Below are 14,279 nucleotides of genomic sequence, written 5' to 3' on the forward strand. Positions count from 1 at the left end.
GTGCTACTGACAATATAATAGGAATAGCTGGGTCTCCTGTAGCCTCTGTTGTTTTTGGCCCTAGTCCGCACTGATTTTTACAGGTTGCAGTTCTTACTTCCAGTAGGGACTTTTTCCTTCAGCTCTGGGACTGTGGACTGTGCATCTTGTGATTTCTGTCTATCTGATATTCTCTCTTTGTTCTGTGTTCATTTCTTCATTATGTTGGTTCTATATGTGTTCTCATGTAGCTCACAAACCTTTTTAAAGGTAAATATTTTGGATTATTTATCAGGCTATATGTGCTCTCCACTTATTTGATATCTATTAGTAGTTAATGTCCTTATTTTTAGTCTGGTGTTGATGTCTACACATTTTTTTTTTAAAACAAATTTTTATTGTTCATATTATTACAAATGTTTCCCCCACCACCACCATCATTGCTCTCCTCCACCAGGTTCCCACGCCACCTTCTGCCCTTTCCCCACTCTCCATCCATAGGTGCACAATTTATGTTCAGTCTCTTCCCACATCCCCCTCCCCCCTTTTCCCCAAGAATCGTCAGTTCACTCCCCTTCCATACCTCTGATTCTATTATATTCAACAGTTAATATTGTTCATCAGATTTTTTTTTAATTTCCTTGGTTTTTAGATTCACTTTGTTGTTCATAATTTTGATCTTTATTTACTTTGTCTTCTGAAAGACCCCCCCTTCAGCAATTCATATAATTCTGGTTTGGTGTTGATGAACCCCTTTAGCTTTTTTTTATTAGTGAAGCTCTTTATCTGACCTTCAATTCTGAGTGATAGCTTTGCTGGATAGATTAAATTTGGCTGTAGATTCTTACTATTCATCACCTTGAATATTTCTTGCCATTCCCGTCTGGCCTGCATGGTTTCTGTTGAGAAATCAGCTGACAATCGTATAGGTGCTTCTTTATAGGTAAATACCTGCTTTGCTCTTGCTGCTGTTAATATTCTCTCTTTGTCTTTTGCTCTTGGAATTTTAATTATGATTTGTCTTGGTGTGGTCCTCTTTGGATTCCTTTTGTTTGGAGTTCTGTGGGCTTCCTGGACTTGTAAGTATAATTCTTTCCCCAAGAATTCTTTCTGTCACTATTTCTTTCAGTATGTTTTCGATATCTTGCTCTCTCTCATCTTCTGGGACCCCCATAATTCTGATGTTGGTTCGCTTGAAGTTGTCCCAGATGTTTCTTACATTATCTTCAATTTTCTGGATTCTCTTGCCTTCTGGCTTCTGTGGAGGAGTGTCTTCTGGCTCTTTATGTTCCAAATCTTTGACGATTCTTGCGATCTTCCATTCTGTTTTTAGGACTTTGTATAATATTTTTTATTTCAGTCAATGTATTCTTTATTTCTTGTTGATCCCTTATCATTTCTTGTTGATCCCTTATCATTTCTTATTGATTCCTTATTAATTCTAGTTGATCTCTTTTCCTATCCTCATAGGTCTTATCGATCTTTTCTAGGAAATTCTTGAAAAACTTTATAAGCGTAGACTTGAACTCTATATCTAGTTGCTTTTTGTCCTCCATTTCTTTTGTTTGTGATCTATTTCATTGTCGCATTTCGCAGCTACATATGGGATGGGGTTTCCGGGTGTAGCCTACAGCCTTGGCTTCTGTCAGCCCCGCCCTATGCAGCTCCTGGGTCTCAGGGTCCTTCAGTACTCCCTGCAAGCGCCTCTGAGAGAAAGGTCCCCTCGATTTTTGCCTGCTACCAAACAGTCTAGGCCAGGGGTCTGCAAACCTTTAAGACATAAAGAGCCACTTGGACCCATTTCCGAAGGAAAAAAAAAACCTGGGAGCTGCAAAACTATTGCGACATTTAAAACAAATATAACACTGCATATATTGTTTCTTACCTTAATGCTATATACCAGATCGTGCAGTTAGCTGTCAATCTGAAGAAAAAAAGGACTTTTTCACTTAACAATGTAAAATACATTTTTGCAAATTAATAGCTAATTAAAATATTTAATTTACCTGGTTAATGGGATTTTTGCTCCTGAACCTCAGTGCACAGTGTCAGCACATCAGGGCTGTAAGACGTTACCTACATTTTCACACAGGCTTGCAAGTTGTCAGAGCCGCAGTAAAGCTTCAAAAGAGCCGCATGCGGCTCTGGAGCTGTAGGTTGCCGACACCTGGTCTAGGCTTTCCCCCAATGAGTCCGGTATTGGGGTTCAGTTCAGTTGGAAGTGGTGTTGGAGGTGGCGTTCAGAGCAGTCTGGAGCCCCTGTCTCCTTCCCATCAGGGCAATCCCGCGGCACAGCCGGGCAGCCCTTCTCTGCGTGCACTGTGCGCGCCTCCGGGACCTCCTCTCGCCGTTCCCTGGAGTTCCGCCTTACAGCCCAGCTCCCTATGGGTGAGCCTGGGTCTCCAGGGTCTGGCCTAGAATTGGGGTTCACAGCAGTTGGAGCTGGGCCCAGCACAATCGGAGCTTTTCTCTGCTTCCCGCTTGGGAACGCCAGCCAGGCACTCGGCCTCCCTCCTCTCCGCGCGCCGCGTGTCTCCATACCTTAGGCTTTTACAGCTCCTCCGCGCTTCCTTCTGGTTTTCTCCTTGCTTCTTGTTGTAGAATTTCCAGTCAGTCGACTTTCCTGTAGTTCTGGGTAATGTCCATTTTATATTTTAGTTGTATTTTATTGAAATTGTTGTGTGCGGCTGCGGCTAGGTGTCTACCTGAGCAGCTATCTGGGATTCTCTCTCTGATGTCTACACATTTGATGAAACAATTTCTCCTTTCAAACTCTAGGACCAATTCTAGCTCAAGAAATCATTCATTGGCATATGGAATTAAGGATTTTGACCGGATGGGGTGTTGTTTCAGGTTTGAGAAAGTCCTTGAAGCTCCATGAGCTGAGGTTAGAATAATAAAAAGTCTGTGGGTCCACAGTGGCTTTCGCAGGAAATTATTATTTTATTTTATTTTATTTTTTTAATAAAAAATATATTTTATTGATTTTACACAGAGAGGAATTGAGAGGGATAGAGAGTTAGAAATGTCCATGAGAGAGAAACATCGACCAGCTGCCTCTTGCACACCCCCCACTGGGGATGTGCCCGCAACCAAGGTATGTGCCCTTGACCGGAATCGAACCTGGGACCTTTCAGTCCACAAGCCGACACTCTATCCACTGAGCCAAACAGGTTTCGGCGGGAATTATTATTTTTTTAATGACAACTGATGATTTTAGAGGCTTTGGTGTCAAATACTATTTGGATCATATTCATTTATATTTTATTCCTGGGATAGTTGTTGCAAACGGGATTTCCTTTGGGATGCATAGTGATAAATTTAATGGGGACTGCTTATTAAGTAGACCTTGGAGAGTTCACAAATGTTGCACAGAATTCCGTGATTCGTAAATACAGAAATGTCCAGAATTTTTCACAGAGCAGGCCAATAGGGTCAATATTTGTACAAGTGCAGTGATTGATGTAGGAAACTCTGACCCTTGCTTTATTTATTTATTTATTTTAAAAATGTATTTTATTGATTTTTTTACAGAGAGGAAGGGAGAGAGACAAAGAGTCAGAAATATCAATGAGAGAAAAACATCAATCAGCTGCCTCCTGCACACCCCGTACTGGGGATGTGCTCGCAACCAAGGTACAAGCCCTTGAGTGGAATCGAACCTGAGACCCTTGAGTCCAAAGGCCTATGCTCTATCCACTGAGCCAAACCAGTTTCAGCATGACCCTTGTTTTAACTGTGAGAGCACAGGTCCTTCTCTGCCCGGAACTGGACAATTATGGACGCTGGTTATTAGATGAAGAAGATATAGGAAGTGGTGTGGATATAAGGGAGTCCTGATTGCAGTCTATGTAACCATTGCTACCAAGGAGCCACTAGAGAAAACAGTTCTTCAAAGTAAAGTGCTACACAGTAGTCTATAAACCAGAGAGCTGCATGCTGGCTGGTTAACACTGTGTCTTCGCCCCCAATGTAGGAGCCAGCCTAAGAGCCAAACTAAGTCACCACTGCTAACATGGCAGCCCTCACAAACAGCAATCCCACCACGCAGGTGCAAACTGCCTGGTTAGTAACACACTTTATAATGATTTAGACCAAAGAAGCTTCTTTGGAAATAGTGACATTATTCTTTGGGTTATAGAAGTGCACATCTATACAGTGACTAATAGATGTGCTTTTGTGACTGTGTATAGTAAATTTGCCTTGAACACTCTGATTAGGATTCCCAAGCTCAGATTGGACTTGAACATTTCTTGTTCTCTGGACAGGGCACCCACATTAACCCTAGCTAAATATGTTTGGTAATCTACTCTGGTCATCTCTTTGTAATTCAGCCCCCACTCTTTTTGGCTCTACTGAATTCTTTTTTATTTCATTACACTTTTTTTTTTTAATGCTCACTTGTTTGTTTGTGTGTCTGTTTTTTGGTGTTTTTTTTTCCATGGTTGTTTATTTTTATATCATGGTGCATTTCAGAAAGAGGGGAAAGGAAGAAGCAAGGAGACAGTGGGGAAGATTGCTGTGAGAGAGATACATTGACTGGTTGACTATTGCACCCACCACTTGGGGCAGGGAGCTAACCTCAGCCCAGGTGTGTAACCTTGACAAGGAATCAAACCCTCGACTCTTCAGTGTGGAGCCTGACACTTCAGCCATTGAGCAAAAGTGGCCAGGGTTTCAATGTACTCAACCGTTTGTCGTTGTTTCTGTTCATGGAGAGCTGCCATTCTTGTTCTGAGAGTGGAAAGGCTTATCATATTTCTTACTCTCCCATCTTGCTGATGTCACTCAGATTTTTTCCGCATGATCTCTGTTGTGCTTTGTAGTTATATAACAGTGCTCACCATACATCTATTTGTTGGTTTTTTTTGGATTTATATCATCTGAATCCCATGTTCGACTCAGTTGGGATTCATGGGGAAGAATCATTTGTGCATCACAGAAGAAACATGACGTTATGAAGGAAATGGTGCATCCAGAGGCGGTCTTGCCTTGGTGAAGGCCTGTTGGGAAGGTTTTGAGACCAGGGCTTTGTTAAAGTCATAACTGGGAACCCATTTTGTTCAAAAGTATTTTGTTTCCATGACCCATTCCTGACTCAATTTTGCTTCTACTGTCTTATTGTTCACACTTTGCCTGCTCCTCAGGTGTAATAATGACCATATCTACCCAGATTCCATGTCCACAGATAACTTTAATCTCTTTACACCTTGCCCTTCTACCTCTTTCACAAGTCCCTCTTTACTGCAAACCAACCTAGGTCCATGCCTGCAGAGCCTTGGCGTGTAGACGTATTATTATATTGACCTTGAACATCCTGTGCTTCAGTACAATTGTGTTGTATGGCTTTTAGCACATGCAAATTATCCTACACAGACCCAGGTCCCCAGCATGAAAGGTCCTAAAAGAAGCCATTTGTGGAGGAACAATGACTAAAGCCTTCTTGTCTTCTCTGTTTTCCAACTTAGCCTTTTGTTCCTGTTCTGGTGAGATTTTCACCATTGACTGACTTTTGAGGCCAGCTAATGTATAACAGCTGATTCCTTTGAGTTCAACTCACTTGTCTTTTTTTTTTTTTTTTTTTTAATAAGTTTTTATTTTTCATATTATTACAAATGTTCCTTCCCCCCCCCCCCCACCATTGCTCTCCTCCACCAGGTTCCCACCCCACCCTCTGCCCTTTCCCCTCTCCCCATTGTCCTCATCCATAGGTGCACAGTTTATGTTCAGTCTCTTCCCACGCCCCCCTCTCCCCTTTTCCCCAAGAATCGTCAGTTCACTCCCCTTCCATACCTCTGATTCTATTATATTCAACAGTTAATATTGTTCATCAGATTTTTTTAATTTCCTTGGTTTTTAGATTCACTTGTTGATAATTACGTATTTGTTGTTCATAATTTTTATCTTTGTTTACTTTCTCTTCTGAAAGAACCCCCTTCAACAATTCATATAATTCTGGTTTGGTGGTGATGAACTCCTTTAGCTTTTTTTTATTAGTGAAGCTCTTTATCTGGCCTTCGATTCTGAGTGATAGCTTCGCTGGGTAGCTTATTTTTGGCTGTAGGTTCTTGCTATTCATCACCTTGTATATTTCTTGCCATTCCCTTCTGGCCTGCATGGTTTCTGTTGAGAAGTCAGCTGACAATCGTATAGGTGCTCCTTTATAAGTTACTACCTTCTTTGCTCTTGCTTCTTTTAATATTCTCTCTTTATCTTTTGCTCTTGGAATTTTAATAATGATGTGTCTCGGTGTGGTCCTCTTTGGATTCCTTTTGTTTGGAGTTCTGTGCACTTCCTGGACTTGTAAGTCAAATTCTTTCACCAGGTGGGGGAAGTTTTCTGTCACTATTTCTTTCAGTATGTTTTCGATATCTTGCTCTCTCTCATCTTCTGGAACCCCCATAATTCTGATGTTGGTTCGCTTGAAGTTGTCCCAGAGGTTTCTTACATTATCTTCAATTTTCTGGATTCTCTTGCCTTCTAGCTTCTGTGGAGGAGTGTCTTCTGGCTCTTTATGTTCCAAATCTTTGACTTGATTCTTGCGATCTTCCCTTCTGTTTTTAGGACTCTGTAGAATATTTTTTATTTCAGACAATGTATTCTTTATTTCTTGTTGTTCCCTTATCATTTCTTGATGGTCTCTTTTCATATCCTCATAGGCCTTATCCATCTTTTCTAGGAAATTCTTGAAAAACCTTATAAGCGTAGATTTGAACTCTATATCCAGACGCTTTTTGTCCTCCATTTCTTTCGTTTGTGATCTATTTTGTGGTCGCATTTCGCAGTTACAGATGGGACGGGATTTCAGGGTGGAGCCTGCAGCTTTGGCTTCCGTCAGCCCCGCCCTATGCGGGTCCTTCAGTGCTCGTTGCCGGCGCCTCTGAGAGAAAGGTGCCCTCGATTTTCGCCTGCTGCCAAACAGTCTATGCTCTCCCACAATGAGCCCGGTATTGGGGTTCAGTTCAGTTGGAAGTGGAGTTGGAGGTGGCGTTCACAGCAGTCTAGAGCCCCAGTCTCCTTTCCGTCAGGGCAATCCCGCGGCACAGCCGACCGTCCCTTCTCTGGGGGCAGTGTGCGCGCCTCCGGGACCTCCTTTCTCCGCTACCCCGGGGTTCCGACTTACAGCCCAGCTCCCTATGGCTGAGCCTGAGTCCCCGGGGTCTGGCCCAGAACGGGGGTTCAGAGCAGTCAGGGGCCCAGCACAGTCGGAGTTTTATCTCCTTTCCGCTAGGGAACGCCCGCCAGGCACTCGGCCTCCCTCCTCTCCGGCTCCGTCCTCTCCGCGCGCGCCGCGTGTCTCCGTACCTTAGGCTTTTACAGCTCCTCCGTGCTTCCTTCTGGTTTTCTCCTTGCTTCTTGTTGTAGGATTTCCAGTCAGTCGACTTTCCTGTAGTTCTGGGTAATGTCCATTTTATATTTTAGTTGTATTTTATTAAAATTGTTGTGTGCGGCTGCGGCTAGTTGCCTACCCGAGCAGCCATCTTGGATTCTCTCTCAACTCACTTGTCTTGAAAATCATACCATGGAATCATGCCTAGTCATGACAGGGAAACAGTTTTCCCAAAAATACTCTGATTTTCTAAAATCAGCATGTACTTCACCAGTGTTTCCTTTTGTTCAGGTTGCTGCTGCGGAGCAGACAATGTGGAGGTACCGATGGAACAGAACGATTCTGTAAGAGTGTCACAGGCCAGGAATCGCAAGTCAGCCTTAATTTCCCAGAAGAGCCACCCCTGTGAGAGTTGTGGGCTCGTCTTGAGAAGGATTTTCCACTTGACTGAGCTGCAAGGAACACAACATGGACAGATACAGCTGAGGTGTGGGGCATGTGCAAAACAATTTTATTTCAGTGCCAAATTTCAGCAGCAGCATGTGAGAGAGAACACTTTCATTAGGGGTGTGGAGAGGATGTCACTTGCAAAGATTTGCAATTTCAATGTGTCCCAGAATCATGTCACCTGTGGGGAGGTTGGGCAGGGCACACTTTGCTGGTCAGGGCATCTCCACCTAAAGGCTGATGAGACCATGGACAGGCCAAATGATACTTCCAAGGGTGGTTTGATGTTTCACAGGAGAAAAGATTTTTACACCAGAAAAGAATGTGAGGAAGATCCAGGCAGCAGTAATGTTCATCATCATCAGGGACTTCGGACTGGAGAAAAGCCTTATAAATGCAGTGAATGTGGGAAATCTTTTAAGAGTAGCTTCGGCTTTCGTTATCATCAAAGTTTTCACACTGGAAATAAGCCTTATAAATGCAGTGAATGTGGGAAATCTTTCAAGAGTAGCTTCGGCTTTCGTTATCATCGAAGTTTTCACACTGGAAATAATCCTTATAAATACAGTGAATGTGGAAAATCTTTTATCCGGAGCACTGCCCTTCATTGTCATCACAGAGTTCACACAGGAGAAAAGCCTTATGAATGCAGTGCCTGTGGGAAATCTTTTTCACACAGTTCTGTCCTTCGTAGACATCAGAGAATTCATACAGGGGAGAGGCCTTATAAATGCAGTGAATGTGGGAAAACTTTTACTCTTAAAAGCAAACTTCATTATCATCGGAGAGTTCACAATGAAGAAAAGCCTTATAAATGTAGTGGTTGTGGGAAATCCTTTACTACCAGCAGTGACCTTCAGTGTCATCAGAGAATTCACATTGGAGAAAAGCCTTATCAATGCAGTGAATGTGGAAAATCTTTTACCACTCGGAGTGGGCTTCATTGTCATCAGAGAGTTCACACTGCAGAAAAGCCTTATCAATGCAGTGAATGTTTGAAATCTTTTGCCGATAGAACCAGTCTCCGATATCATCAGAGAGTTCACACAGGAGAAAAGCCTTATCAATGCAGTGAATGTGGAAAATCTTTTACCACTAGCACTGGGCTTCATCGTCATCAGAGAGTTCACACTGGAGAAAAGCCTTATCAATGCAGTGAATGTGGAAAATCTTTTACCACTAGCACTGGGCTTCATTGTCATCAGAGAGTTCACACTGCAGAAAAGCCTTATCAATGCAGTGAATGTTTGAAATCTTTTGCCGATAGAACCGGTCTCCGATATCATCAGAGAGTTCACACAGGAGAAAAGCCTTATCAATGCAGTGAATGTTTGAAATCTTTTGCCAATAGAAGTAGTCACCGATATCATCAGAGAGTTCACAGTGGAGAAAAGCCTTATAAATGCAGTGAATGTTCGAAATCTTATATCGGTAGAAGTGCTCTACAATATCATCATAGAGTTCACACAGGAGAAAAGCCTTACAAGTGTAGTGAATGTTCGAAATCTTTTACCTCTAGAAATGGTCTCCAATATCATCAGAGAGTTCACACTGGAGAAAAGTCTTATCAATGCAGTGAATGTTTGAAATCTTTTCCCCATAGAAGTGCTCTCCAATATCATCAGAGAGTTCACACTGGAGAAACGCCTTATCAATGCAGTGAATGTGGAAAATCTTTTAACACTAAGAGGCACCTTCGTAGTCATCAGCGAATTCACAGTGGAGAAAAGCCTTATAAATGCAGTGAATGTTCGAAATCTTATACCTGTACAAGTGCTCTACAATATCATCACAGAGTTCACACAGGAGAAAAGCCTTACAAGTGTAGTGAATGTTTGAAATCTTTTGCCTCTAGAAATGGTCTGCAATATCATCAGAGAATTCACACTAGAGAAAAGTCTTATCAATGCAGTGAATGTTTGAAATCTTTTCCCCATAGAAGTGCTCTCCAATATCATCAGAGAGTTCACACTGGAGAAAAGCCTTATCAATGCAGTGAATGTGGAAAATCTTTTAACACTAAGAGGCACCTTCGTAGTCATCAGCGAATTCACAGTGGAGAAAAGCCTTATAAATGTAGTGAGTGTGAGAAAGATTTTATCTCTAGTAGTCACCTTCATAAGCATCAGAGAGTTCATACAGAATAGCCTTATTAATGCAGCTAATGTGAGAAATCTTTTAAAAGTTGTATTGGTTTCCAGTATCGTCAGGGAGTTAACAATGGAGAAAAGCCTTATAAATGCATTGAATGTGGGAAATCTTTTACCAGTAGCAGTGAACTTAATTGCCATCAGAGAATCCACACTAGAGGAAAGCCTTATCAATGCAGTGAATGTAGGAAAACTTTTCCCATAACAGCAACCTTCATTATCATCAGAGAGTTCACACTGGAGAAAGTCCTTATAAATGCAGTGAATGTGGAAAGTCTTTTACTGTTAGCTCTGGTCTCAAATATAATCAGAGTTCACCCAGGAGAAAAGCCTTATCCGTGCATTGAACGTGGGAAATATTTTGTCTCTAGTACTAGCCTTCATGCTCATTAGAGAGTTCACTGCAGAAAAGCCTTATCAATGCAGTGAATGTGGCAAATCTTTTAGAAGTAGAAGTGGTCTTAAATATCATTATGGAGGTCACTGTGGAGAAAGCCTTGATGAATGAAATTAATGTGTGATATCTCTCAGTCTAACTTGTAAATTATCTCTTTACAAAAGAATCTTGATGTGAAAAGATTCTTGTTGTGTAGGAAATGTAGTTTGTTAGTTAGGATTTGACAGTTGTATGATATAAGTGAAGTCTCAGTAGTCTGAATTGTATCTGCTATATTTAATCAGCTACATTATGTAACATCCCCCAACTATTTCTGCTGTGTGTGTGTTTGTTTTTATGTTGGAATTATATGTATCTATGCTGCTCTTTGTAACATACAGACATGTCCTACCAGGTCGATGTCAGTACATATTTATTTTCCTGAAGTTATTTCACTTGAACCACCTATAAGGTCCCTGCAGATGGCATCAATCACCATCCTCATGTGCCTAGTGAATCTCTGTTGTCTAATTTGTTGAAGAAAATTAGGAATAACTGAGCCCTTAGTTCTTACTTGTTTCCCTGTCATGAGTCTCCCATAGTATTGATTCCCGCTGGCCCCAGTTAACATAAGGTTTCAGAATAACTGCCATTTTCAGGGACACCCGTTCCCTAGATTAATGATGAGTTTATTTATTGAATGCCTAAGTCATCAATGGGAGAACTGCCAATCTCAGGTCTCTTTCTTTGCAAAATAATGAAGGCCTTTTTCTAAGACTCCTTTCTACTTGGGTATTCTATTAATTCTACGGGTTTGTTCATAAGAATATCTGGGCACTCCAAGCATGATGATGTGAAAAACTTGTATGTGGTCTCAAACATTTTTGCCCAGAGGAAAGACTATGGTGCAGAAATTAGCTCAGCTGTTTTAATCAGGTTTACATTGCTGCCCATAATTTTGCAGGCAACACTTGGTATCTAGTCCTCATGTGAAGATGGATGCTTTGAGACACAGATCATTCCAAGGAGGGAATTGCTGTGACTACCTCAGGTATTTCTGGGAGCAGCTTGAATTTTTTTTCTTGTTTGCAAGAGATGCAAAGACAGTTGAAGGGGATGTTTTTTCCAGTTGTTGCAGAGGGGCATGTGCCCTAAAGATTTCAATTCCATGGATGAAGGGCACTGGTTAGAGGACTATTGCTGTGAGAGGAAACCATTTTTTGCAGAAACACTGACCTAATTACAATAGAAGGAATGGTCTTCATCTATATCTGCACCCAAAAATATTTTTAAAACATATTTTATTGAGTTTCCACAGAGAGGGATAGAGAGTTAGAAACATTGACGAAGAGAGGATCATCGGTCAGTCGCCTCTTGCACACCCGCCACCGGGAATGTGACCGCAACCAAAGTACATGCCCTTGACCGGAATCCAACCTCGGACCTTCCAGTCTGCAGACCGACACTCAGCCAAACCGGTTTTGGCCAGAAATAGTTTTGAGGAAACAACTACAGGAGTGGTGTGTACACAGATCTTGGTGACTTCTGCAAGTTTATATTCTGTGCAGCATATAGATGAAGAACATTCTTTTAAAAGCTGTAATGTGTAAATTGCATGTATAAGTGTAGGTTTCATAAATCATAACATGTGCATGAAACTGAAACCATCATTACACTCAATACTGATCATATCTGTGACTATGTAGTTGCTTCATGAACTTTAATCTGTTTGCTGCTCTTAATAAAGAACTTGGCTTTTGAGAGAAACCAAGATATAAAATAAAATGTAGTTTTTAAAATCTGAGGAACAGAATAAACTGGTGAATATAATAGCGTCAGGTGCAAAGAAAGGGAGTAGATTGATAATTTTCAGGGGGAAAGGGTTGTGGGGGTGCAGGAATTGACTGAACTGAAATGGTACACCTATGGATGAGGACAGCGGTGCGGCGGGAGGTAAGGGCAGGGGGTGGGGTGGGAACTGGGTGGAAAGGTGCTATGGGGGGCGGAGGGAGAAACAACTGTAATAATCTGAGCAATAAAGATTTATTAATTTTTAGAAAACTTGTCTTTTTAAATATTTTTTAGCTTTAATTATTATTTTAGATATTCTTGGAGATTTTTAGAAGACATATTAGTAGTTCATCTTTTTGTGTGTGTGTGTGTGTGATAGATATTCTTTTTGTTAATTACCCTAGGATAATTTGTTGTTGTTGTTATTGTTTTTTTGTTATTTTTTTTAGAGTGAAAGCCCAAGGGAAAGACAGAGGGAAACATTGATATGAGGGAAACAATGGATTGGTTACCTCCTGCATTAGCTGGGACCATGGCCCCGGCTGGGAAGGAGTCTTCAACCAAGATATGTGCCTTTCACTGGAATCAATCCCAGAAGCCTTTGGTCTGTAGGCCTATGCTCTACCCAGAGCCAAATCGGCTAGCACTCTGGTGGATATTCATGTCTTTTAATATATCATTATCATGCCGAAACCAGTTTGGCTCAGTGGATAGAGCATCAGCCTGCGGACTGAAGGATCTGGGTTCTATTTTGGTCAAGGGCATGTACCTTGGTTGCAGGCACATCCCCAGTGGGGGGTGTGCAGGAAGCAGCTGATCGATGATTCTCTCCTTGATGTTTCTAACTATCCCTCTCTCTTCCTCTGTGTAAAAAATCAGTAAAATATATTTAAAATATACATATATATATTATTATCATGTCCATTTTAATAAATATTTGGTTATTGCTAATACAGCTGGTACAAACATTTCTGTATAATTTTTTTAAAAAAAATATATATATTGATTTTTTACAGAGGAAGGAAAGTGATCGTTCGAAACATTGATGAGAGAGAAACATTGATTAGCTGCCTCCTGCAGATCCTCCACTCGGGTCCTGCCCACAACCAAGGTACATGCCCTTGACCGGAATTGAACCTGGGATCCCTCAGTCCATAGGCAGACACTCTATCCACTAAGCCAGACCGGTTAGGACTCTATAATTGTTTATATGGATATACGTGTTATTTACCTTGGTGAGTCAGACATTCCCTGAGAGCTCCCGGACTGCAATAGGGCACAGCCTGGTCTGAGGAATCCCCTTGAGTGCATGAATTTTGTTCACTAAGCCTCTAGTTTATACAGATAACTAGGAAGAAAAGATTCCATTCACAGTCAGGGTGGATGCTTGTGCTGTGGCTGGATCTGGTGTGTGGAGCATACAGGAGGCAGCTGATAAATTATTCTCTGCACTGGTTTTTTTCCCCTCTCCATCTCCTTTGAACTCCAGCCTCTCCCTGCAGAGACATTCTCAGGCCAGACACTTCTCACTCCCCGATGCCCACAAGCATCGTTGTCATTGGGTGCGTTTTAATAAGGGAACCTATCTTATATAATAGAGACATTTAAATTGACCATACCTCCGCTACACCCACCAGCCAATCAGAGCAAGTGTGCAAATGAATCCAACTAAGATGTTAATGGCCATGGAGCTGGAGAGAGCTGTAGGCTTGGGTTGCCCCGGGCGATTGCAGAAGCAAAGCTTCCTGGACAGCCCTGGCCTCCAATCTAGGCTACAAATTTTCAATTATAGAAGATCAATAAATCCCAAATGCTTGCTTTCTGCCAGCCCTGGCCTCAGCTCAAGGAGGCGCTGAAAAATGGAAAGAAGGACAGGCTGGGAAATTGGGTCACCAGGGAGTGATCAGGCCAGGATGGGAGGGCATTGTGGGCGATCAGGCTTGTGGGGCCGGGTCCTTTGGGGATATGCAGACCAACGGCGGCGGCGGGGCGGGGCGGGGGGGGGGAGAGGGGGGCAATTGGGGGCAAGCAGGCCATCAGTGGGGGTCAGTTGGAGGTGATCAGGACAGCGGGGGGCAGGTTGGAGTTGAGCAGCTGGGGCATATAGGGTAAGCAGGTAGCACAGGGGCAGTTGGGGTTGATCAGGCAGGCAGGCATGCAGGCAGGTGGGTGGCTGGAGCCAGCAGTCCCAGATTGTGAGAGTATT

General features: G+C 42.3%; 1 protein-coding gene across 8 annotated transcripts in view; it reads left to right on the plus strand.

Annotated features, from left to right (window-relative positions):
- The window catches only part of LOC311633334 (zinc finger protein 154-like), a 118,778-nt gene that overhangs the window by 43,612 nt on the left and 60,887 nt on the right, over positions 1–14,279 (plus strand). Inside the window, exon 2 of one of the 8 annotated variants that reach the window (XM_084905869.1) lies at positions 8,246–8,263. The exons of the other annotated variants lie outside the window; for them this stretch is intronic. Within the exon in view, the coding sequence (XP_084761995.1) occupies positions 8,246–8,263 (18 nt within the window). The remainder of the gene's footprint in view (positions 1–8,245; positions 8,264–14,279) is intronic. 8 annotated transcript variants of the gene reach the window in all.

This window comes from Pipistrellus hanaki (genome assembly GCF_964339955.1).
Source record: "Pipistrellus hanaki genome assembly, chromosome: 15".
Taxonomy (NCBI): Eukaryota; Metazoa; Chordata; class Mammalia; order Chiroptera; family Vespertilionidae; genus Pipistrellus; species Pipistrellus hanaki.